We start from the raw sequence: 25,110 nt of genomic DNA, 5'->3' as shown, positions 1-25,110 counted from the left end.
AATTTCACGTCAGTTTTAGGGGTGAAAATAATATACTTTAAAGATGTTAAGGGAGGTAAATAAACAGAAGTTAAGTTTAAGTGTTAAAGTGAATTTGGAGGACAAATTCAGGAGGGAAAATATGTCTTTTCTCAAAGAATTATATCTTCAGTAGATGTATCGGAAGCTAATTAGTATTTCGACAAACCCTAAATTAAAATTTTTAGATAAAAAATATCAAGATTTTCTGTAATTAAACTCCAAATTATCGAGATTTATGTTGTTTATATTTCATGAGTTATGTCCGAGCACGACTTTAATTTCTAAAAAATTATGTCCAATTATGCATTAGTTCGATTGTTAAAGAGCAAAAATTAAAGACCACTCATTTGAAGGATAAAACTTGCAATTTTATGTTTTTCTTTTTTTTTTCTTATTACTTTTTGCCTCACCTTTATTAGTCGTTCTAGAGTGTGCGTCTTCCTGGGGAATTATGTCTTAAGAATTGATGAAGAATAATAGTACTAGCAAGTAAAAAGCAAATGGCTACTACAAATTTATTTGGTCATCTTATATTTTCGGAAAATTTTAGTATGGATGACGTCCAACTAACATAAGTTGTGAAAGGATCCATTTATTTATTGACACTTGAAAAGTGAGCTTCAATTATGTACTTTGCAAAAGAAATTAAATAAAATATTAAATACAAAGACAAAAAAATTATATATATAATACAATAAAAATTGAGGAAAAGACAAAAGACTATATATAGTACAATAAAAATAGAGAGAAAGAGAGTACCTTTTTCTCACCTTAATTAGTTTCTTTCTACAAGACATCTAAACCAACTAAAGTAAAATTTTCAAAGTAATTTTTCATTCATTGCTCTCACAACATTCTCACTCAAGCAAAACTTAAGAGAAATATTGTAGATGTATGCATCTATGATCTTTATTCTTTAATTTTCTTTTCTCATTGTTATTTATACTTGCACAATCGCCTTTTCTTTTCTATATAATAGAAGCACTGATTTCGATCAGTGATTCATCAATTACTATACTACCCCTAATTATTCTGTAATTTACTATATTATGCCTAATTAACTATTATAATTTATTTATATATTAGAATTAATAATATTTTTTATTATATCACTCCTAATTAATTATTATAAGTCATTTATATATTAAAATTAATAATATTTAATTAAAAAATAGATATTTATAACATTTGTTTCAGCTGCTTTAACCGTAATTTTACTATATCATCCCCAATTAATAATTACAAGTCATTTATGTATTAAAAAATTAATAATATTTAATTAAAAAATGAATGAGATGTCTGCCTATATTACCCCTAATTGCTCCGTGATTTATTATATTATCCCTAATTAATTATTATAAGTCATTTATATATTAGAATTAATAATATTTTTTTACTATATTACCCCTAATTAATTATTATAAGTCATTTATATATTAGATTTAATAATATTAAATTAAAAAGTAGATATTTATGACGTTTGTTTCAACTGTTTTAACCGTAATTTTACTATATCATCTCTAATTAATTATTATAAGTCATTTATGTATTAAAAATTAATAATATTTAATTAAAAAAGTCAGTTGCTTCGTCATTTACTATATTACCCTAATTGCTCAGTGAGTTATTATATTACCCCTAATTAATTATTATAAGTCATTTATATATTATAATTAATAATATCTTTTTATTATATTATCCCTAATTAATTATTATAAGTCATTTATATATTAGAATTAATAATATTTAATTAAAAAATAGATATTTATGACATTTGTTTCAGCTGCTTTAACCTTGATTTTACTATATCATCCCTAATTAATTATTTTAGATTATTTACGTATTAAAAATTAATAATATTTAATTAAAAATAGATGACATGTCCGCCTATATTATCCCTAATTGCTCCGTGATTTACTATATTACTCTAAATTAATTATTATAATTTATTTATATATTAGAATTAATAATTTTTTTACTATATTACCCCTAATTAATTATTATAAGCCATTTATATATTAGAATTAATAATATTTAATTAAAAAGTAGATATTTATGACGTTTGTTTCAGCTGCTTTAACCGTGATTTTACTATATCATCCCTAATTAATCATTATAAGTCATTTATGTATTAAAAAATTAATAATATTTAATTAAGAAAATAGATGACATGTCTGCCGCAGCTGCTTCAACCATAATTTTGCTAAATATCGCTTATAATTAATTATTATGAGTCATCTAAGTGTTAAAAAATTAATCATATTTTAAAAAAATAGACATAAAATAATAAATTAACTCTTGATGTATTAAATTAAGTTGACCTCCTTCAACCGTGATTTTTCTGTATCACCCCTAATTAATTATTATAAGTCATTTATGTATAAAAAAATTTATAACGTGGCTGCTTCAAGAGCTGCGCCTTGATTTTACTATATCACCCTTAATTAATTATTATAAGTCATTTATGTATGAGAAAATTAATAGTATTTAATTGAAACAAGAAAAATATGTGTTTATGACATGTTTGTTCCAGCTGCTTCAAGCATAATCATCTTTGAGAAGATGATCCAAGACTTTGCTGTTAATTGAAGTATCTTTTGTTCCAGTTTTTATATGAAATAATCCTATGAATATTAGTTCTACATCTTTTCTATATTTTGTAACAGGTCTCAATCTATCATTAAACAATTAAAATAACCCCACTATGCGACACATCACACTTTTTTATCATGTGAAAAAAAAACTATCTTATAAAGTTTCACTCCTTAGCGAGTACCGTCAAATAGTTATTATTTAAAAAATCATTATTTTAAATCAATGTACATTTATGTTTGTATCTCATCAATATCGACTATTGGTGCTAAAAGATGTCTATAGTGTTGGGCCCGTGCTGACAAGGGCGATGCACCTCTAGTATTATATATATATATACATGCATGTATATATATATATATATATATATATATATATATATATATATATATATATATATATATATATATATATATATATATATATAATTAAAAAGTAAAGTATTACTTATTTTCGTATAAAAATATCTAATGCTAACATATATGGTTCACTTCTCAATATTTTCATTGTATCCATCTCTTGTGTATCATTTATTGAATGATCTTCATGGTCAGTTGATCCTGTAAACATAAAAAATAACTTTTGTTATTAAATATAAAAGTAAAAATATCATAAAAACTTGATAATAAGAATTTTGCTTCAAAATTCAAAAAGTTTGATCACATATTTAAAATTACATTTTAATTAGACACTATATAACATCAAAAAATATTTTAAATATTAAGATAACTTTTTGAAAAGATTAAATTTTTAATGTTGTAAATTTTGTCTTATGCAGACTGTTCTTGAAAATAAATGGAAGATGCACATGTTGACAAAGACAAAGACTCCTCTGCCCAAGAAGGTAACTAAAATGTAGAGATTTCTATTAAATAAATATTTTCTATAGTTCATTTATCTATTAAATTTTGATACTTATAATTAAAAATTATTATTGTAGATTTCAATGTTAACGAGCATAATATTTGTAACACTAACAAAAACTTTGTTTTTGAGATTGGTATGAAGTTTAATTCAGAAGAGGAATCATACAATGCATATAACTCATATGCCGTGGCAAGAGGTTTTGGTGTTCGAAAGGGAGGAAAGACTACTAATGTAAAAGGAGAGACAACAAAACGTTTATTTCCTTGTTCTTGTGAAGGACAATCGGATAAGTTTTCTCCTTTTCAAGAAAGAAAGCAACAAAGATTAGAATATAGATGTGGTTGTATGGCTCGTATAAAATTCAAAATTTCGAATGAAATATGAAAAGTATGTGAATTCAATGGTGTGCATTGTCATTTCATGATAGAAGATAATTTGAAATATTTTATACATTTTGATCGTAGGCTTACAAATACTACTAAAAATATTCTTGGTTCTATGATTGATGTCGGTATTCATACAAAAAAAGTTGTTCGATATCTTCAGAATGAAGCGGGTGGAGTTGAAAATGTAGGATTCATTGAACAAGATACTCATAATTTTGTTCAAGCACATAAGAGAAATATGATTAGTAGTGGAGATGCTCAAACTTTGATAAATCATTTTATGCATTTGCAATCAGAAGACTCAAACTTTTTCTATGCTTTTCAAGTTGATGAAGATGGTAGGTTGTGCAATTTCTTTTGGAGAGATAGTATATCCAAATGGCACTATGAGTGTTTTGGGGATGTGATCGTACAAATAGATATGACATGATTTGTGCTCCACTTGTTGGTGTGAATAATCATTGGGAAAAAAAAAATGTTGTGTATTCTTATGCAATGAAACCAGTGGTTCATTTGTTTGTCTATTTCAAGAATTTTTGAAGGCAATGGAGGGAAAAACATCAAAAATAATTTTTATCGATCAAGCTCCTACCATAACCTTGGCCATTAAAGAAGTCTTTCCTACGTGTCATCGACTATGTGAATGACATATTGATAGAAATGCTCAAAAAAATATACCCCACCTTTATTTTAAGTTGAAATTTCGATACTGTTTTGACACATTCTTGTGGGGGTGCAATTTAGAATCAGAATTTGAGTTATATGATTTGAGAAAGAAATGGTGTTCTGCATTTGGCCCTTTAATTGTCTCGGCAGACATCAAATTAACTCAAAGAAATGAGAGCACAAATAGGGTCTTCACAGAAATGACATGCAAGGCAATGAGTATAAATGAGTTTGTAAAGAATTATGAGCAGCGAACAACTGAAATGCGAGATATTAAAGCAGTTGACGATTATAAATCTCGAGGAATGCCTAAAATATCCATAGAAGATTGTGAGGTGTTAAAACATGTTGCTAGTATGTACACGAGAAGAATTTACACAAGATTCCAACATGAATTTTTGCAAGGGACAACCAAAAGAACACTCAGTGCTGAAACTAATGGCAATACTACCAAATATACAATTTTAAAGGGTGAAAATGAACAAACTGAAGTTGTCCAGTTTAATTCCCTTGAAAATTCAATTATTTGTAATTGTCATATGTTTGAGTTCATGGGTTGGTTATGTTGTCACGCACTAAAAGTTCTATTTTTTGACTTGAATTTTTCTTATATTCTTGAGAAATACATTTTAAAAAGATGATCTAAAAATGATAAGTATGGAGACAGATTTGAGGAATATACCACAAAGAAAAAAACAGCAAAATCCTCTATGGCAATTCGTTTGAATGGGTTAATGAAAGAGTTGTTTGATGTTATGACTTTAGCAGCAAATAATGAGGATTTCGAAGAAATTGCTAGAAAATATTTGCATCAAGCAATAATTGAGATTAGTAAACATCAAAGTGAGATATATAATGGAGATCTGTGGTAAAAATAAAGACAAATTCAATTCTGTTGATCCTTTAACAGGGGATGTGCAGATCAAATTTTGGATCCAATTAAGAAAAAGGGAAAGGGAAATGGTATGGCAGAGTGAAGCCAAAAAGTGAGAAAAAAAGAAGAAAAAAAATCACAAAATGACTTTAAAAACAGAGAAACACTAGCACAGAATCATCAATTTTTGAATACAACACTGAATTTCGACACACAGTCAACAACAGTGCAGCAAATACAACATCAATTCAAAATTAATTTTCGAGGTTTGATTTCTCTTCTAATCTGTTTTTAAATATAATTAGCAGTGACTTTGATATTTTTTTTTAAGAATTTTAATTTATTTTCTAAAAATCAAATACGCAGATACATGGAGATTCACCCAGCATTTTCAGTCAATTTTTGACTCAAAATGTGAATCTGCAATCTGAAGCTTGCATGCAGAGCCAAGGATCAAACAAATAAATTTTAGAAGAATTCAATTTTTTTTTGAAGGAGAATATATTGTGGGCTTATTTTTTGTATAATATAAACTTAATTTAGCAGTAAATCAGTGCAAAAAAAAATTATTTTTGTACTTTGATGTTACAACTAACATGCAAAGAAAATCTATGAAAATTTAAATTATCATATATTTATAATTTTTTTAATTTAATTGTATAAATAAAATAAAGATCTCATAAGAAGATGAAGAAAGCTCCATACCTGAAATCATGGATGATTAAATAAGCAAAAGAAAATTCACGGAGATTTCACCCAATTCTTGATCCTTTCTAGCATTAGATTGAAAGGAATTTTCTTTTATATTTTTTGATTCTCTTCATCTTCAAATCTCAACTCGTTTTTCTTTGAATCAACAACAACACTAACTAATTTTGAATATCAAATTTTTAAAGAATTCTTGACTTGATCTACATAAACTGTTTTGATTTTAACGATATTTTGAGTAAAAGAAACATAAAGAATAAGGCGCGAATTCTAGAGAGTTTTATATTTATTTGGTTTCTCAGATATTTCCTCTTAAGTAACAATAAATGCATGTGGACCCCACAATCCACTAACTTTTTCATTTTTATTTTATTGTTTTTGGACACATATCCCCTCACCTTTTATTAGCTTTAAAAAAATTTGAGATGGACCCCACTTTTCAACTGTCAATAAATAAATGGATCCTCCCACAACTTATATTGGTTGGACCTCAACCATGGTAAAAATTTTCTTATATTTTCATCAAATAAGTTACTTGAATGTCATTTCTCTGAAGTGTTGACCAGCTTTGGAAAGAGGATGTAAAATCTTGATGATATTGACTTCGAATCTAAGAAAAAACTTTTGGCAGAAAGTGTTTCTCTTTAATAGGAGTTACTCGATTGAATCATGTAAATTTTGAATATCAAATGATAAATGAAAAAAAAAAAAAGAATATGATTCACTAATTACACAGTAAAATATAAATCATACTAGGCAAGCTCGATATGACAAGCACAAACTAAAAGACTACCAATCAGGAAAATTAATCTCAAAATCTCCAAAATCACTCACTCAATCAAGTAAGCCTCTTGTGGATATGCAATTCTTGTATCATTAATTACTTTTTAAGTTTCAATAAAGAGAGAAATATCAATTACCCCTGAACTTGTCACATTTTATTCATGTTACACATGAACTTTGACTAGTCTTAAGTACCCCAAACTTATTATTTTGCAACATCGCGTGACCCTTTTCAACAGATGGACCAGAGTGTGTAAAACACGCGCGTATACTTGGTAGAAAAGGCCTATGTGTCTGTCCACGCGGATAAATACCATCCACTTCCTTTACATTGATTCTAGATTAAGAAATAACCCACTTTTACCCTTAATTATCCGATTTCTCTCTAAAAAAATTATATTTTTTAGTTTTATCTACTTCAAAATAGTGAAAGGTTGAATTTTCGTCAATCAAGTAAGTTATTATCTAAACAAATTATATTTTTTATGTGTGTTAAAAATATGAATGCTTTTTTCGATTAGTGTTTCATAGTAGTTTTTGATTAGTGTTTCAATTAGGATTTTGAGGAGTATAATTAATGGAGTAAGAAATTACAATTTAAGTTAGGAGTGTACAAAAATCGAACCGATAAAAATATTATTGATTTATCGTTATTGGGTTAACGATTTTTTAATGATTTTGTAAAAATAATTATTGGGTTATTGATTCAATTTCGATTTTTTTATTGGGTTATTGGGTAATAAGATTATACTAAATTATTATTTTACACCCCACATATATATAGATAAGTACGATTTTGGTTGCAACTAAGATTCAGTTTATTTTCATGTTAGTTACTACTTTTTCTATTTTATAAGTATTTTCTTATCGGTTAAATCGAAAATCAAATCGTTAGGGACTAAAAATCGATAACCAATATAACTACATACACCATAATGCATACATCCTAGGAATCTTAGTCTGGAATTATCATCCGATCATGAAATTCTCACAATTAGAGGAGATCCATGTATATGTACACACAAGTTTCCTATTATAATTCATGGAGTTATAAATAAGTAGATAAAATAGAAGCAATAAAATGGTTCTTTATTAGATTGAAAGTAATGAAAGAAGAGTGATAATTGATTTTTTTGAAAAAAATTAAACAAAAATGATTTTTTTTTATTTTTTTTTTATCATTGAAATGTTGATTTGGCAAAACAAAACTCCATCACGCGCGTGATGAAGTTTGAACAACATTTTGCCACATCAACAAAAAAGGGTCACATGATGTTGCAAAACAATAAGTTCGGAGGGTACTTAGGACAAGTCAAAGTTCAGATATACCATGAATAAAACGTCACAAGTTCAGAAGGTAATCGATACTTCTCTGTTCAATAAAAGTGACATACTTTCATTTGTCTCAAATTACTTGACACGGTTGATTTTTACATTCATGTTTTGAATCAGTATTTTTTCACAAAAATGTCTAAGTAATTTAAAGGGGGCGGGGGTCGAGGGTCGAGGGTCGAGGGTAGGGGGTTGGGTGGAGAGGTTGGGGTTTACTATAAATACTGAATAAGTACTTCCTAAGTAGTAACCTGATAACTTCAAATGCAAATTCCACTAATGAGAATAAAAATCTTGCCAAAAAAGGGAAAACACATTAAATAATACTCCCCATCCTATTTTATTCGTCTCAAATTTCTTAATTTGTTGTCGTATTTTATTTATTTATTTTTTTTTTACTTATTAAGATAATTTTTTTTCCATTATAATTGGCAAAATAGTAAAATTACATTAACCATCATTATTTTCTTAATAACTGTATCATTCTAATTTATAACGGATAAAATGGGACGGAGGGAGTATTTGAAAAGTATCAAATCTTATTCTATGAATTAAATTGGAAAAGGAACAAATTCTATGAATTGTGACAGTTACCCGATCCATTTTCCACTCTTTCAGATATATACGAATCTTCTCGATCATTACTGTTTTGACACACAACGAAATTTCTTAACGCAAATTCACATTTCAAGAAAGGCTAATCCCAATAAAGATATAAGAAAAAACCTTAACCCCTTCAACTCCAGGTAAATTTTCATTGTTAAAGTTTCAATCTTTACAAAAAAAACAAAACAAAAGAAGTTAATTTGTTGGTAAAGGTTTAATCTTTAGAAAAAAAAAAAAATTCTTGTTGAGTTCATTTGTTGGTAAAGTTTCAATCTTTACAGAAAAAAAAAGAAAAGATTCTTGATGAGCCCTTGAATTCCATGTAAAGTTTCAATCTGTACACTAAATTTTCTGTCGGTTCCAAATAAAGATTACTCATATAGAATGAATCAACCTTAGTTAATTTAGTTCCAAAATGTTATGATGATCTTAGTATGATTCCATTCCAAGGTATGTTAGTTGAGTCCCACATATTGAAATGTGATTGGGGATTATATAGCTCTAGGAAGCCCACAACTAGCTTTTTGCGTCTGGTTCTCCCTTGGTTGTATAAATGGTATTAGAGCATTCTAGCATTGTCTAGTTCACAGCTAGCCGTGGGCGTCTGACTCGAAAATGGCTACCTAGGTACCGGTGTGGAGCCTTCAGGGACGACGGTGCGGAATGTGGTGGTTTATATTGATCCATTACAAGGTAGGGGACTTGAGTCCCACATTAGTATAGGTAATGTATATAGCCTTAGAATCGCCAACCTTAATCGCTAGCTTTTGCGGGTGTGGTTATCCCTTTGTTGTATCACAGAAGTTGGTTAAATTAGTTCTGATAAGTGGGAGGTGCCAATATATTGGGACAGAGGAAGTATTTATTGATGTTAGAGATTTCATTCTGTTCTCTGAATCTATATGTCTGGAGTTCCTTTTTTGCTTAGTTGTAAGAGTTCAGAGATATTGAATCTGCGCTGTCTTGTACTTGTTCTTCTGTGCAGAAAGGTCTAGTTTTTCGTAAAGATTTGATGGAGATTGATAAAACAGTTAGGGAATGTGATGACAGTAGGTTGAAGACAAAGTATGCTAATGCCATATATGTTATTAAACGAACACTCGCACTGTATTCGTAAGCTTCTCTTCTTTACCTCTGTATTTTTAGGGGTTCTGTTCTTCCTACGAAATTGCAACTTGTCCCAATGCATTGATTCAGCATTTCTTGTTAGTTGCATTGGCATAAAGATACCCGTGGATTACCTTGAATATACACCAACATATGTGTTTGCTATGTGGGATTTGTGTTCCTTGCAAAATATTTTGTATTAGGAAATCTTTTCAATGTCATTTTCTAGTGTTAGGTCGGGTGAAAAATAGGTGACACATGATAATCATACATGGTGGAGGATGGGGGATGGTAATGTTTTGGTGATATGTTCGAGCATTCGGTTGAAAGAAGTGGTATGAGTAAGAGTGGGGATATTTGTTGGAAAATATTTCCTTGGAAAAAGATGCCAATCACCAAACACTGGAAAATTATTTTATTATGAAAAATATTATCTTCCGTACCACACACACAAATGGCCTGCTTTTAATTTGCAATTTCAGGATGTAAATTGGGACATTGGGTAGGTCAGAGCAAACAAACCAGAGGGATCTCTAGGAATGGTTTAATAAAATTTATTCATGCTAGCTACTGATTGAGTACTAGGATTAAATGTTGCTGTCCTCAAGAGCAGCATTATTCTGCTTATCGGGCAGAATGCCATACATATTTGATCACAATCTAGAGATGGGGATAAAGAGTTTAGTGCATACTATAGTTTTTGGGAGATGAATTTTGTTGTAAAAATATCTGATAAAAGGTTGCTGAACGGGAGGAAAATTATCAGCGGGTACAAAGAAGTGTAGAAGTTGAAATTTATAATCTTTTACTGGTATGAAGTAGGTCAATTATGAAATTAGTCTCTTAGTATCGTGCTTTAGTGTGATAATATCAGTTTTCATAAGTTAGTTCTAATTGGAAAGTTTAACTTCATTCTTACGGTACAACTTCATGTATCATGGTTCAAGCATAAAAGAACAATTATAATGACATAATGTTTACATCTTTAACGTAGGGATAATCGTCTGTGCGTGTCAATTTTAAATTAAGGTCAATGTACGTATGATAAAGTTCTGAACGCCTTTTGTTTCCTATGGTTAATTTTCCATGGATTATTTGGTAAGTGCTGTCCATTTGCTTCTTGATTGATTCCGCGTATCATTGTGCTCTAGATTATGAACTTCTGAAGGATCTATGGGTTTATGTGCTGTAGATATCACATATAGTTTAGTTTGTAGCATGTGGAGCATATGTTTTAATAGCACATTATTTTGTTAAGAACCCTCTGTCATGCTGGCGAACAATAAATAGATGTATGTTCTACTTTCTACGCCTTGTTTCTCAAGTCATTAACATGTTTGACTCCTTTAGTTTCAATTTGTCAAGCAGGTTGATTTTTCATGAGATTAAGAGAATAAAGTTTCAATGAGTAATATTATATTTGCCTTGGTAGTATAGAGCTAATAATTATTATAAGATTGAATGCACTAATGTTTATTTGCACGATAATTTGTTTGTTTGGACATTTAGAAAATGGCAAATCTTTCCATCTATAGAAAGTGGTCATTCTTTTTTAAGAATAACTAAATAATAAGTGTGGAAAAAATGAGGCAGAGGAAACAGCATAGAAGAACAGTTGTTGATCTAGTAGTTATGGTTATGGATTTTCTCTTTTATGGTAATCTTGGTTTAGTGTTTCTCATCCTTTGCCCTTCTGTTTGAACCGCGGCCCCTTAAACAGCATACAAGAGGTTGCATTGAGCTTCAATGGAGGGAAAGACTCTGCCGTAAGTTATTTACATGTCTCTCTGCAAAAGTCTCAATTTTTTCCTTCATCTTGAGTAACCAAAAAATGTAAAATAGGTTTTGGTGATTGACATGAGTCTTTTTAAGTTTGGTTAGACATTGCACAAAGATGTACGGATACATGTAAGCTTTAGAGAATCTGTAGTTTTAGAGATTTCCAAATTATTTCTAAAGACGGATGATTGAGTAGTGGAATGAAAAGGGTCCAAACGGAACAAAATGAATATAGAGGATTCATATAGCCAACTCCAACTAGTAGGGTGTTGAGGCAAGTACATATTATTGTTGTGTTAAACCAAATGTGATATTTTATTTTACAATTTAGGTGTTGCTTCACCTACTGAAGGCAGGCTATTTTTTGCATAAAGCGGAAGAAAGTAGTTCACAAGATGTTGCTGATGGTGAAAACACACTTCCGATACGGACAATTTATTTTGAGACCCCGAATGCTTTCCCTGAAATCAACTCATTCACTTATGAAACCGCAGCCACGTATGCAAGAAGTGCTAATTTGTCTTCCCTCCCTTTGACACATATACATATTAGGATTCCCTCTAATGCAAGCAGTACTTTATCACCATTTGAACTGGTCCTTCTTCTCTGAACAGGTACAATTTGCAAATGGATATTCTTCGCCTCGACTTCAAATCAGGGTTGGAAGCTCTGCTTAAGGCTAATCCAATTAGAGCTATTTTTCTTGGTGTGCGAATTGGTGATCCTACTGCGGTAATAATATAGATGTTAAAGTGTTCCAACTACTTGGCAATGTTTTCAGAATATTGATAGATGTGATCTGTGGCCGACTGCTGCTTATGGTCACATACCTTTCAGGTAGGTCAGGAGCAATTCTCACCTAGTTCACCTGGGTGGCCACCTTTCATGCGGGTGAATCCAATTTTGGATTGGTCATACAGGTTAGACTACATCTAATAAATCCTTATATTATTTCTTATTGTTGAATTACTGTGTATGTGTATAGTCACACTCAAATCTAAAGTCGGAGAACTTGAAGTGCCGGGGCATTGACTTTTAAATCCTTTGATATTTGGGATCAATATTGACACTTATTTATTCAAGGAATATAAATAAGGTTGCATCTTCAAGCATTTAGACCAATAAATCCCAATGGAACTAACAAAAAATGCTAAAGGATAATAGCCTCAGGGGATTTGGTGTAGTGTAAATACTCATAGGGCTGATAGAATGCTTTCATGAGCGCTAATCTTGCCATTGACAAGGAGCTTGATACTTACGTGGGAGTAAGGTAGAAGGGTGGATCCATGTTCTCCCAAATATGGGTCAATTGGGCTTGGACCAGCTAATTCACTGGGGAGTGGGGATTGCTTGGTTATTACAAAAAGAATAGGAACTTGCTAAGGGATAAGAAGCAGCAAAACATTCTGTTTCTTTTCAATATTCTGTAAATGGAGAAAACTCTGAGCCAATTCAATCAGACACATGATGTTAACGAAAAACAAATGCTTAGGCATTATCTCATTTATTTGCATGTAGTTATGCAGTAAAAATCAGTATTTCAAAGGCAGTTTTGGGAGTTGCCCTAGGGCTCGCCTCGGGGTGGGGCACTAGCAAAACGCCTTCGGGCCAGTGGCGGATCCAGGATTTTCAATGAAGGGGTTCAGTAGTACGTATACGGACTGGTCGAAGGGGGTTCAGCCTCTACTATTTATACATAAAAAATTTTTTTACCATGTAAAAATAGTATAATTTTCCGACGAAGGGGGTTCGGATGAACCCCCTGAAATACACTTAGATCCGCCACTGCTAAGGGCTCATGTGTGGGGCTTAGTTCTGTGAGTCTTAATCCCTAAGTACCCGATTGTACGCCCTAAACACGCCTAACACCCAATGCTCGGGACTCCACAAATTGTGCAAATTCCTTAGCCAACATTGTTGATCCTCATATTCTTCACTAAATGAATGATGTGTAGTAGCTTTTTTCATCTCTAGAAATAAGAAAGTTGAGAGTAACTAGCCTATTTACTATTTGAGAACGTCGTGAGGATGAATATCACTTAATCTTTTTGTTTAAAATACATATATGAATTTTACCTCTTCACTCATCATTGGTTTTTATGTTATTGTCTACATCTCAAAATTATTATATTTTATTATTTTGTTATTTGAAAGTATTTTATTTTTATTCGTGAAAGAATGATGTTTTAATTATAATATTAATAATTTATTGTTTATTTTTTTTAGGGAGATAAATTGCATAGTATGATAATCATATATTTTAAGAAATTGTAATTCTTTTACCTTTTGAAAGTTGAGATGTTAAGAGTTGATTTGCATTTCATAGTAGTTTTTATATCATTGCATTATTGCATCTTGTAAAATGATGTTAAAAGTTTTGTTTTCTATGATTTTTTTTACTCATGCTTAAATTTTTTGTAATTGTATTTTTTGAATGATTTTGTGCTATTATACTATTTCTACCATGTTATAAATTAAAAATTAAAGATCCATGGGGCTTATGCCTCGACCGTTAGTACATAAAATGCCCCGCCTCACGCCTCCGCCTTTTAAAATACGGATAGAAATATTCTTTTTCTGCTAGCCCTTTTGAGTTAGGATCATCTCCTGTTTCACCTTTGCTGAGTTTTGTTGCACTTTTCCATGAAGAATGTTTATCTGGCAGTTATTTTTTGTTGAAAAACAATCATCTATTCTTCTGTTTGATTCTTTTTCTTTCAATTAAAATGACTAACCTATTAAGTTTGATATGGCAGAGATGTATGGGCCTTCCTTTTGGTTTGCAAGGTTCGGTACTGCAGCCTTTATGATCAAGGGTAATATCTTGGTTATGATGCTTCGAATTTCTTTACTATGATTCTTCATCAAGCAGTATGATAAGGATGTACATTTTTGGGCTTTATACTAGAATCTATGACATATTTGCTCTTGTGAAGTGGTAGTGATAACTTGTACTTTACAAGTTCAACTTACTTACAGAGTTGTACCTGCATTCATTTGAGCTTTTTATTTATTTCGCTGATTCCATAGGTATACGTCAATTGGGAGCATCCATGACACTGTTCCTAATGCACTATTGGGCATCAGGGATGACAACAACAGCAAAAAAAAGTTTAGGCCAGCTTATTTACTCGCTGATGGAAGGCTGGAAAGAGCTGGAAGGGTAAAAAAGTACACGCTGCCAGTTTCTGGGAAATTATCTTCTGTTAGCAATGGACTAAAAATCGAGGATTTGAATTCCAATAATATGCTTAATGCCTCAATCATAGCCGTGGGAGATGAAATTCTGTAAGTTATTGGCTCTAAACCTTTAAAGTCTATAATCCTAGTATGATGATGATGTCCTTCTGAGGCTCCTTATGATTATTTCTAAGTTATGGTGCACTTGAGCCGTGAGAGGTTGAAAAACTATTCATATTGAATAATTTATGTTAAATTTTTGTCCAAATAAATATAAAAACAATACTAAAATTACATCAGCCAGTCTTTTTCTTTTCCTTTTGGTTCCTTATAATCTCTTCTTGATAGTTGGTTTCCGGTATTTCTTCTTTGGGAACTGAATCAATCTGTCAGGAGTATATATGCTACTCTGTGATTCTCTTCTTATTGGATATTCAACTCAAACTTTATTTCCGTTGTTTTTTATCAAAGCTGGATCATTTGGGGTAATTGTTGTCCTGCATTGGATCACTTCTGCAATCACATAGTTGTCCTGAACCTATTGTTCATAAGACTAAGTTATCCTTTTCTTCAAAATATTCTTTCTTCTCTAGGTAAAACTTTTCATCTGCGATATCTTTTTTTAAATTGGGGGTAGGGGATTACAAGGTGTGGAATTGAACCCTTACCTACAAGGTGAACGTTCAGGTAGGTAGCCAACCAACTGAGCTACTATTCATTTGAGAATTGAACAGGAATCAAGGAGGTCATCTTGGCATCTAGACAAACAGTGTGCTTGACTCCTTTCATATTCACAAGGGTCATATCAGAATTTTTCAATCCTTTAGTTATCACTTCCCTTTTGAGCTGAGGGTCTATCGGAAACAGCTTCTCTACCCCACAAAGGTAGGATTTAGGTCAGTGTACATTTTACCCCATCCAGACCCCACTTGTGGGATTACACTGGATATGTTGTTGTTGTAGTGGTTCTGAATACTTTTGATAGCTTTGCTACTGCAGATATGAGGACAGTCAAACAATGAGGGGAATGCATGAAGATGGAGTATAGTTTACATATTATATTGATGTATATTAGGTGATCAGCTGAACGTGTAGAGGTGTCCTCAATTCTTTCAAATTCCACTTGTCTAAGTAGATATATTCATTTTGTTTATTAGTATGTGTAAATATGGTGCTCTATGTAATGCAATAAACTCTGTTTTTTCAGTACGCATATCATCTCTCTGTGGCAGAGAATTGATACCCTGCAAATAATATATGTAGTATAACCCTGAATGATGAACTTTCTGCTCTTTGTAGTTGCTTACTTATCAGATGTCTTTCTCTTGGTTCCGTAGCTCAGGTTTGGCACTGTAGAGGACAAGTTGGGTTCTGTGTTGTGTAGAAAGCTCCATTCTATTGGGTGGGCAGCTTCGCTGCTTGTTGTCGCTCGAAATGATGTTAGTAATAATTATGACTTGATAGCTTGTATTATTTCTACTCTTTTGTTTAAATTATGTGGTAAGTATGAACTTGACATTAGTTTTCCACTGGAAGTTGAGTTTCTCGTAGACACTAGAAGAGTTACCATACTTCCCTTTTGTTTTCTTTTGCTTCTGAGTTGCAGCCACAATAATAAAGGAAAATAAGTACTGGGAAGTTAATGGACACTTAAATCAACTAACAACTGAAAACAGATTTGAGTTATAAACGCCAGAAAGTGACTCCAAAAGATATTGAAAAGTATCAAACCTTATCTCTATAATCTATAATAAGCTTCAGGATCTCGTAGTAACTGAACTATTTTCTCATCTTTTAGATAGAACAGTCTGCTGTATTACTTAGTGGAGCAGCACCATTTTTCTTTACAACTTCCATTAAGTTGAAGCCAGTTTCTGCTCAATTTCCACCTTGATAGTTAAATGTTTGATGGACCTTGATAGTCTGTTTATACTTGGGTCTGTTCCTAATCACATCCTTTTCATACTCAGATAGATTCTGTGGCTGAGGAAGTTGAGAGGCGGAAGTCCACAAGTGACATGGTAAACGTCTTTGTCAGTATATATTTATAGAATTGTTTCATAGCTTTTGTGGGGCTTGTTTGATACATGTGCACCAGCCTATTATTTATATGTGTGTGAGAGATTGAGAGAAAGAGAGTAATGTCCACTTGTTTAACATATATACATCCCAAAATTGATTTCACTGCAGGTATTTATATATGGTGGAGTAGGTCCATTGCATTCGGATGTCACCGTAGCTGGAGTTGCAAAAGCTTTTGGTGTTCGCATGGTATGTAATATACACTAGATAATGAAGGGCCCGTTTACGGGTCCAATATTACAATTTTAAATATATTTATAGCTATTTAATTAAATTTTTGAAAAAAAATAATTATTAATATTTTTGAATAAATTTAAGTAGAAATCTCACTATATAATAAATATAACTTCTTATTTTTATAAAATCAAATAATAGCTTACAACTTATTTAATATATCATAATTAACATTAAAATATCATATTCTGTAATGCTTATTTTTAACATCAGGTCAAACACAAGAGAATAAACAACTGATTGTAATGTTTTTCTTTTTCTACTTTATTCATAAATTATAAAAGAGAATAGATTAAAATTATAAATATCTATTTATTAGCATTTTATATAGAATCATACGAAGCAATAAACGATACTAATCCATACATAAATTGATTTTAAATATATTTAAATTCGTTTTATGGGTGTTTAATAAATGAAAATGAGGACCTACTGGATGAACGTTTTAATGAATCATAATGTTAAGGGATTGTCTTTCTGTCTTGTCTTATATGCATTAAAAATAGGAAATCAATTTAACATAGTAAGTAAGAAATTTCTTTTTAAGTGATTAGTCTACCTGGTGAGAAAATTTAATACCTCAAATAAAGAGAATCAAAAGAATTAACAAACGTTTACATGATATATATTGTAGTAATTTAACACGAGCTAGTTAATATTACATTTTAAATAAATTGTTTAAAATAATTGTAATAGGTGCTTAGTAAATAATTATGTTTTCATAAATTATATGTAGTGCAAATCTTTGTAATGATATGTATCATGGGAAGTTTTGAAATTATGAAGGAATCGCTTATTGTGTTTGATAGATAAACACTTGTTAAATATTTATGAGTATTTTTTATTATCTTACTATAATATAACAATAGTTACTTTATGCAACTAAATCTGCGGTCAAAATTAATTTCACTTTTTTTGATCTTTTATGGAAAATATGTGAGTATTTGCACATACTCCTATAAACTATGTCTCCCTTATTTCAATTTATAACATTTTGATTAGACATTGAATTTAAGATATATGAAAAAACGTTGCAGTGTTTCAAATTATATTTCAAATAAATAAACCTTAAATAGAAGAGTATACCTTCGTGCACTTTTGATAAATAAATAAAATTCAACATGACTACAATACTGATACTGTTATAAAATACCAACCAAATAAAAATGTCAGTTCTTTTTTAGAACTGATTAAAAAAATATATTAGTGGAATGGAGACATAGGATGTATTACAGTAGTCATTCTGACATAATGCATTTATTTTTTTATTATATATTAAAATAGAATTATAGTTGAGGTGTGTGAAATTCATGTGAAAAATTACATCATAAATGACATTGAAAAGATTCTAATGAAATGACCATTACGGCTATATTTTTCATTTAAAATAGAATTGTAGTGGGGTCAACATAAAAATTATACGAAAATATTGTAAAAATATGAAAAAAAAATTACACCCTTAGTTATATTTGCATGTTTTACCTTAAACATAAATTAACTATGAATAATTTCAGGCAAAAACAATTAAAAATAATAATAATGAATGTTACACTCAAAAGTAACTTGTTTATTCCGTAGATTTTGTTAAGAGGAGAGAAAGCTCGTTTGGACACCATGATTGAAAAATGTTTAAATGAAAAAATCTTTAAATATGATTTCTCCTTAAATTTAATATTATTCTATCATTTGATTTAAGTATATTATTTAAGTTTACATTTAGTAAAAAGATTATAACATAAATTCTCATATATCATTATAAAGTATGAACAAAACTAACCATTTAAATTATTTTTTAAGATTTAACAAATTATATTTAAAAATTATGTTAGATATCATGAAAAAGTTTAACTTAAAATTATTTTTGAATGATGTGAACTGTGGGTGTATGAATGTCTTGTGGATGTTTGTTACTCTCTCAATTTCAAAAATAAAGACCTATTTTTTGTTTTTAAAAAATATTTTTTTTTGACAATAGTTTAATTTCAACTTTCCATGTATTATATTTAGAACCACAACATAAAGGACAGTTTGATATATTTGACATAATTGTTCATATGTTAATTTTCATAATGAAACAATCTATAGTTTTAAATCAATGACGGAATTATTCATATGTAAATCAATGACAAAATTATTCATATGTTAATTATTTCAATAAAAAATATACAGTCTTAAATTATAGAATATGAATAAATTAAATACAATAATTTATGTTTTTTAGGGAGACAATAGATTTATTTTTATTCATATGAATATCTCATATGTTAATTTTCACAATGAAACAATCTAAGATTTTAAGATGGTAAATTCTAAGATAATCTATTAATAACTGAAAAATTACTCATGAAAATCGAATACCGAAAATAGATATTAAATGAGTTTGTGTCATATAAATTGATAGTATGAAGAAATGTTATAGTATTAAGGTTTATTTATCATTGTAGTGTATAATTTATGCTATACTTGAAAAATGTCTGAAAGTTTTTTATTTGAAATTGAGTATTTCTCTTTTCAATTTATTTGTTTGATTTTGATTTGACACGAAATATAAGAAAGTAAAAAATAATTTTCAATCTTATCTCTTAAATTAATAACACATAGAATGTGTCAAAATATATTTTAATCTTATGGTGTTAAACATTACATGTGAAAAGTTATAATTCAATAGTTAAAAAAAGAGAGACAATTTTTTGAAACAAATTTAAACGAAAAGTTAGATAAATAAATTGAATGTGCGGACTATCATTTAAATATTTATAAAATTTATTATTATTTTATTTGAATAATTATTTTATAGAGTAATTAAATATGAAAATAACAACTAATTCTAATTTTATATGGAATATATATATATATATATATATATTATTAATGAATAGTGACAAAAAGCAATTTTTAAAAAGAGTTGGGGGAAGATGTGGGTTCACGTGAGATATTATATCAATTGGGATGTGATTGACATTTAGGAAAAATAGCTTGACTTTTTTGTCATTAAAAATTTATGGCCAAGAGTAGAACTTTTTTTTAAATGACAATTATACCCTTGGTCGTTCTCCAACTCACTCTTCTATATAGTAGAAATTTACTAGATCTTTGTGCTACTTAATGTTCCACGACTTAGTGTGATAATAGCTTCAAATGATTCCTCCTTTCAGCAAGCCTCATAGTTCAAATTTGTATTGCGCTGATAAGATATTATAGGAAATAGGAATAGATTTCTCTACGCTATACTTTAATGATTGCTGTGTCTTTGTCTGATGTGAGGACATAACATATGTCACACACTTGGTGGAGAGTGCATCTGGGACACGACATACTTGAAGCTGCAATTCGTTAGCTTTATTTCATTTATCAGCACTGAAAGATCAGGTTAAAAGTTCCGAAGAGACCAATGTTAAATTGAGGAAAGAAAACACAATGATGAGATAGATGGTCAGACTATATCATTAAATTGCCAAGATAAAGTTAGCTAGATGGCTCCATAAATATGTTTAATGTAACTAGACAGTATGCTGTTTCCAATTATGGTTTATAAAGATATAAATACATCTAAAAATGTGTATTAGAAACCTAAAGATTCACAAAAACTGCTTTTAAAGTTTGTAATTGCGTCTAATATGTTAGAATCTCCCACAATGATTGAAGGAATGAATTGTTGTCTCCTTGTGTTGTATTGAAATACACTCACTCCATGAACTAACTTTGGGGTGAACTAGTCCCAAGCTCCATATTCTTAACATGGTACAGGGCTTGACGTACCTCAGTTTTTGGTTTACCCAATGTTGAGGTCCATTTGTATTGTTCATGCTCCTTTAGCTTTGGGCATCCCTGTCTTAGAATGTTCCACATTGATTGGAGGAATATATTTGTTGTCTACTCAAAATGATCTGGCCAATCCTTACCACATGAGCTAACTTTTGGGGTTGAGTTAGTTCCGTGGTCCACTGTATAAGCATCTTACTTATCTAAATGATCCAACAGTATGTTCAAAGTCCATGCCTCTGATTGAAAATTCTTTTAGAAGTGCTATTTTGATATGCCACTTTGTAAAATGTACCAGTGTCTCTGTGTTATCATAACTTCATTTTGCAGGCTCCTGATGTAGAGTTTGAAAAACATTTGAGGCACCTGATTGGTGAAAAATGCACCGGCGACAAGAATGAGGTTTAGTCAGAACTCATTACAAAATTCCACAGGTTCTCAGGTTTTTATTGCACGTATATATGGAAAGGGTAAATAAGAATAACATATTTTATTTAGTACCTATAGTACTTTAAAGAAAGAGCATATAGTGCTGCTCAAGGAAATCCAATCATGTGTTGTTACCCGCTGATAAAAATTTAGCATGTTGAGTTTGATGTTATTGAAAAGTAAATATTAGAGCTCCTTGGGTTCACAAAACCAGAATTTTGACTTGTTCTTGGAACTTCAGAAATTGCTTTTCTGCATCTGGAATTACTGATGACTGAAATGCTGAGCCGCTTTAGTATGGTCTAAATACATAACGTTACATAGTAACCTAAACTTATGCTTTAATGTCTAATACCAGCTGAAGCAAGAGAAGTTATTTTTTTCTCTTCCTAAAGCTGGTGGGCAGCCCAGTGCACAAAGCATCCCGGAGCACTTGTTGAAAAATTCTTTTTGGTATTTCTCTAATTCAGAATCGTGCACTAGTGTAGCTGATATACAAGATCATCTGATTCTGAAAGATAGAAGATAGTGCAGTGAATTACAAACTAAACTAATGTGTTCTATAAATATTTCAAATGTCATTAAATTTATGATTTTTGACATTCCAATTTCCAACAATTAATGCCTCTTTGCAATAAGAATTAAATTCTTGTTTCTTTTCTGACTACAGATGGCATTGTTGCCTGAGGGTATTACAGAATTGCTGCATCATGAACAGCTGTCTGTGCCTATGGTATGCGTGGCATTTTCTGAGATTGGCTGGTTATTATGATTATTTTATTCTCTAACTTGATGCCTTCTTAGAGTAGACCTTGTTGGAATTTAATCTCAAGTAGCCATATTTTTCTGCGTTCTGCTAGTATTGTACGAAAAACTTTCACATCCTTGTATATTTTTGTTGGTATATATCTTAGGTATCTGTCGATGGACCCCTTCAAATCTTCTACTGTGAATTAGGTATCAGCAGAAGTCCTTTTAGGAATCCAATGAGCTGTAGCATTAATCTGCTTTCGTGAAGATTTTTTCTTCATTTCCACTCTGCAAATTATTTCTCCTTGCATTTTCTTTTTTTCTTTGGTTGGTGTAAGGTTTTACCCTTGATACTTCTAATGAGTGTTGTTGCAGTAATTCTTAACTAAAATTTTATCCTTTTCCACTGGCCTTCCAAGTTGGCAAACTAGACAACATTATATAGAAAGAAATGGAGAAAGAGTCGGTGGCGTTTAACTTTGATCATAGGAAGTGTACAAAGTAAACCTATTCTCTGTGAATGTCATGTTGAATGTTCTCACATAGCATTAACATGTTATTCTGTTTTTTTCAGAGTTTTTCTGTGTAGGTAATTACTCGGAAGAGGTAGATCACTGATAGTGAACTCCGCTTTGTCTTTACCTCATGTCGTTCAACATCTCATATTTCTCTTGTATTCCTTCTTTTGATCACATGGAGCTATTTCATGTCTTACTATATACTACTTGTTGCTCTTTAACCAGTGAATTTATGATACTAAGGTTTGAACCTCGATCTTTTTTAGTATGTCTGTTCTCTTTTGTAGATTAAGTGCGGTAAAGTGATCATTCTCACTGCAACCAATGTTACTGAACTGGACCTACAGTGGAATTGTCTGATTGATTCATTGAAATCTAATGGTGACTTGGTAGTGATGACACCATTTGTTTCAAAATGCTTGGCAACAACTCTTTCCGATGTGAGCCTTAGATTTCTTTGTTTTCCTTATTTGAATCCCTTTCTCCTTGATAAGTGATCTTTTCAATCTTCTGTAATTACAGAAATCAAGATTTATTCATTACCGTATATATCCTCAAGTCGTGCCCAACTAGTTTGACATTGAGGCACACTTGATTGATATATCATATGTATCTCTAGAACTCTTTATCCAGGTGAATTAATAAGTGGGCTTTCAAGGTTTGCTTTTTCCAATCTCCAGGGATGATAGAACTTCATGTTTCGCATGATGTAAAAGATGCTAGGTGTCGCTACAGCTTGATCTAGTTGCCCGTGAATTATCTTATAGGAATTCTTCTCGTTTTACCAAATCATGACCATTAACTACGACCTAGGGCCCAAATTATGTGAATGAGCGCTGGGTAGACTTTTTGCAGCCAAAAGGAATCAGATCAGAGCAAATTTCTGATCTCTATCACCCGAATAGTCATCAAAATCAGAGCGAGTTTCTGATCCTTAAGACCTTACCCCAGAGTCAACAGCATACTGTGTAGCATTTTTCTTCCTGGATTTGGAAAACGTATATATTACCTGCTAGAATTGTGGAGTGCCACGTCATTGAGTCTACCGTGTTGCTTTTCCTCCCTTTAGATGAGTCCTTATAATGTACAACAACAACAACATACCAGGTGTATTCTCACAGGTGGGGTTCTGGGAAGGGTAGAGCGTATACAGACCTTACCCCTACCTTGTGGAGATAAAGAGGTGGTTTCCGAAAAACTAGTCTTTATAATGTATCCTTGTAAATAGCCTCTTGTTAATGTGTTCCGTTATAGCACTCTGCAAATTTCTGAATTACTAGCTCCTATTGAAATGCAGGTTGAAGTTGCTCGACCTTTGTCAAAGCTTTGCCTTCAGTTTCCTGATCTGTACGTCGGTAAGTCGTAATTATCATTTACAAGGTTGATGTGTTTATATGACTCACCGCTCACTCCCGCTCTTTCCTACATATTAAATTATTTGTCTTTCGTTTGACATGAAGGAGGTTATCGAGGATCAAGAAAAGGCCCTCTTATGATTAGATTCGAAGGGAAGGTAAGAACTTTCATAGAGACACCGCATGGTTTTGAAGTTCACATTATACTTCTGTATTAAGTTGACTAGTATTTTGTGCTACTGTAGGATCTTTCAAGAATAGAGGCAGCTTGTCAATCATTGTGCCAGAATTTTTACCCTGGCGCATTCTCTGAAACTGAGTGACAGAGACTTTTCCACGCTGCTGAAGGCCGATACACGGAAACTGCCTAAGGAAAAGGGGTTCAAATTCCATGTGAAAATTGAGGAGAATGGTGGACATGACAAAGAAACCAGGAGGAACCTTCCAATTTTTAGTACAAACTGTACAATTTGACTCTATTGTGTCAATGGTGTTGGTTTAATCACAACATCAAGACACAGAAACACATATTTTCTGGCAAGACTTTATTTCAGACCTAGTAGTTCAGTTGCCAAAGAATCAATCCAGCAATCTATATAGTCAGACTTCTCTATACAACATTTTGCCTCATTGACCGAATTTTCTTCGGAATTGATTTTCATGTTATGTTATGTTTTATATTCTCTATAACAATATTCGCGATAGTGCTAAAAATGTCCAGACAAACGATGCTGTTATAGTCGTGCTCATGTTTCATCATTTGTCAGTGCAAAAGTAAATCTCCACTTCTTTTGTCTTGCATTTCCTGCATCCTGCTCCAACACTTCACAATATCCATAGTAGATTCTGGCATGACCCAATCAGACCAATCAATTCTTAAACAAAATAGTTCCAGTTGACCAGTCATCTTACAACGTATGTATAAAAAACAAGTGACTGTTGTTCTCTGTACTCTCCAAATAAATTCCCTTCTTCGTAGAGTTTTATGAGTTAAGACATGAATTTCTGATCACCAACCAGGAAAAGCAAATTACTTTAGAAGAAACTTTTATTTTTCAAAATTTCTTCTATGGCCAATC

At 31.0% G+C, this 25,110-nt stretch overlaps 1 protein-coding gene across 10 annotated transcripts; it reads left to right on the top strand.

Moving 5' to 3' along the window:
* The first annotated feature begins 8,790 nt into the window (after nucleotides 1–8,790).
* Nucleotides 8,791–24,661, top strand: LOC107843580 (FAD synthase). 10 transcript variants are annotated; one of them, XM_016687900.2, is made up of 17 exons: nucleotides 8,837–8,975; nucleotides 9,821–9,948; nucleotides 11,663–11,708; nucleotides 12,053–12,219; nucleotides 12,336–12,453; nucleotides 12,559–12,641; nucleotides 14,478–14,537; nucleotides 14,752–15,009; nucleotides 16,244–16,340; nucleotides 16,872–16,922; nucleotides 17,092–17,172; nucleotides 21,310–21,381; nucleotides 22,079–22,141; nucleotides 22,964–23,116; nucleotides 23,974–24,031; nucleotides 24,137–24,189; nucleotides 24,277–24,661. In XM_016687900.2, the coding sequence occupies exons 2-17, from the start codon at nucleotides 9,848–9,850 to the stop codon at nucleotides 24,352–24,354; spliced, it is 1,539 nt and encodes a 512-aa protein (XP_016543386.2). In that variant the 5' UTR covers nucleotides 8,837–8,975; nucleotides 9,821–9,847; the 3' UTR covers nucleotides 24,355–24,661. The 10 variants fall into 10 exon arrangements, with proteins under 10 accessions (XP_016543382.2, XP_016543390.2, XP_047253180.1 ...); XM_016687902.2 differs by lacking the exon at nucleotides 8,837–8,975 and adding an exon at nucleotides 8,985–9,157; XM_016687901.2 differs by lacking the exon at nucleotides 8,837–8,975 and adding an exon at nucleotides 9,166–9,558.
* The last annotated feature ends 449 nt before the right edge of the window (nucleotides 24,662–25,110 follow it).

The sequence above is a fragment of the Capsicum annuum genome, chromosome 10 (genome assembly GCF_002878395.1).
Source record: "Capsicum annuum cultivar UCD-10X-F1 chromosome 10, UCD10Xv1.1, whole genome shotgun sequence".
NCBI lineage: Eukaryota > Viridiplantae > Streptophyta > Magnoliopsida > Solanales > Solanaceae > Capsicum > Capsicum annuum.
The sequence above is the reverse complement of the archived record's forward strand: the minus strand, read 5'-3'. Positions and strand labels throughout refer to the sequence as shown.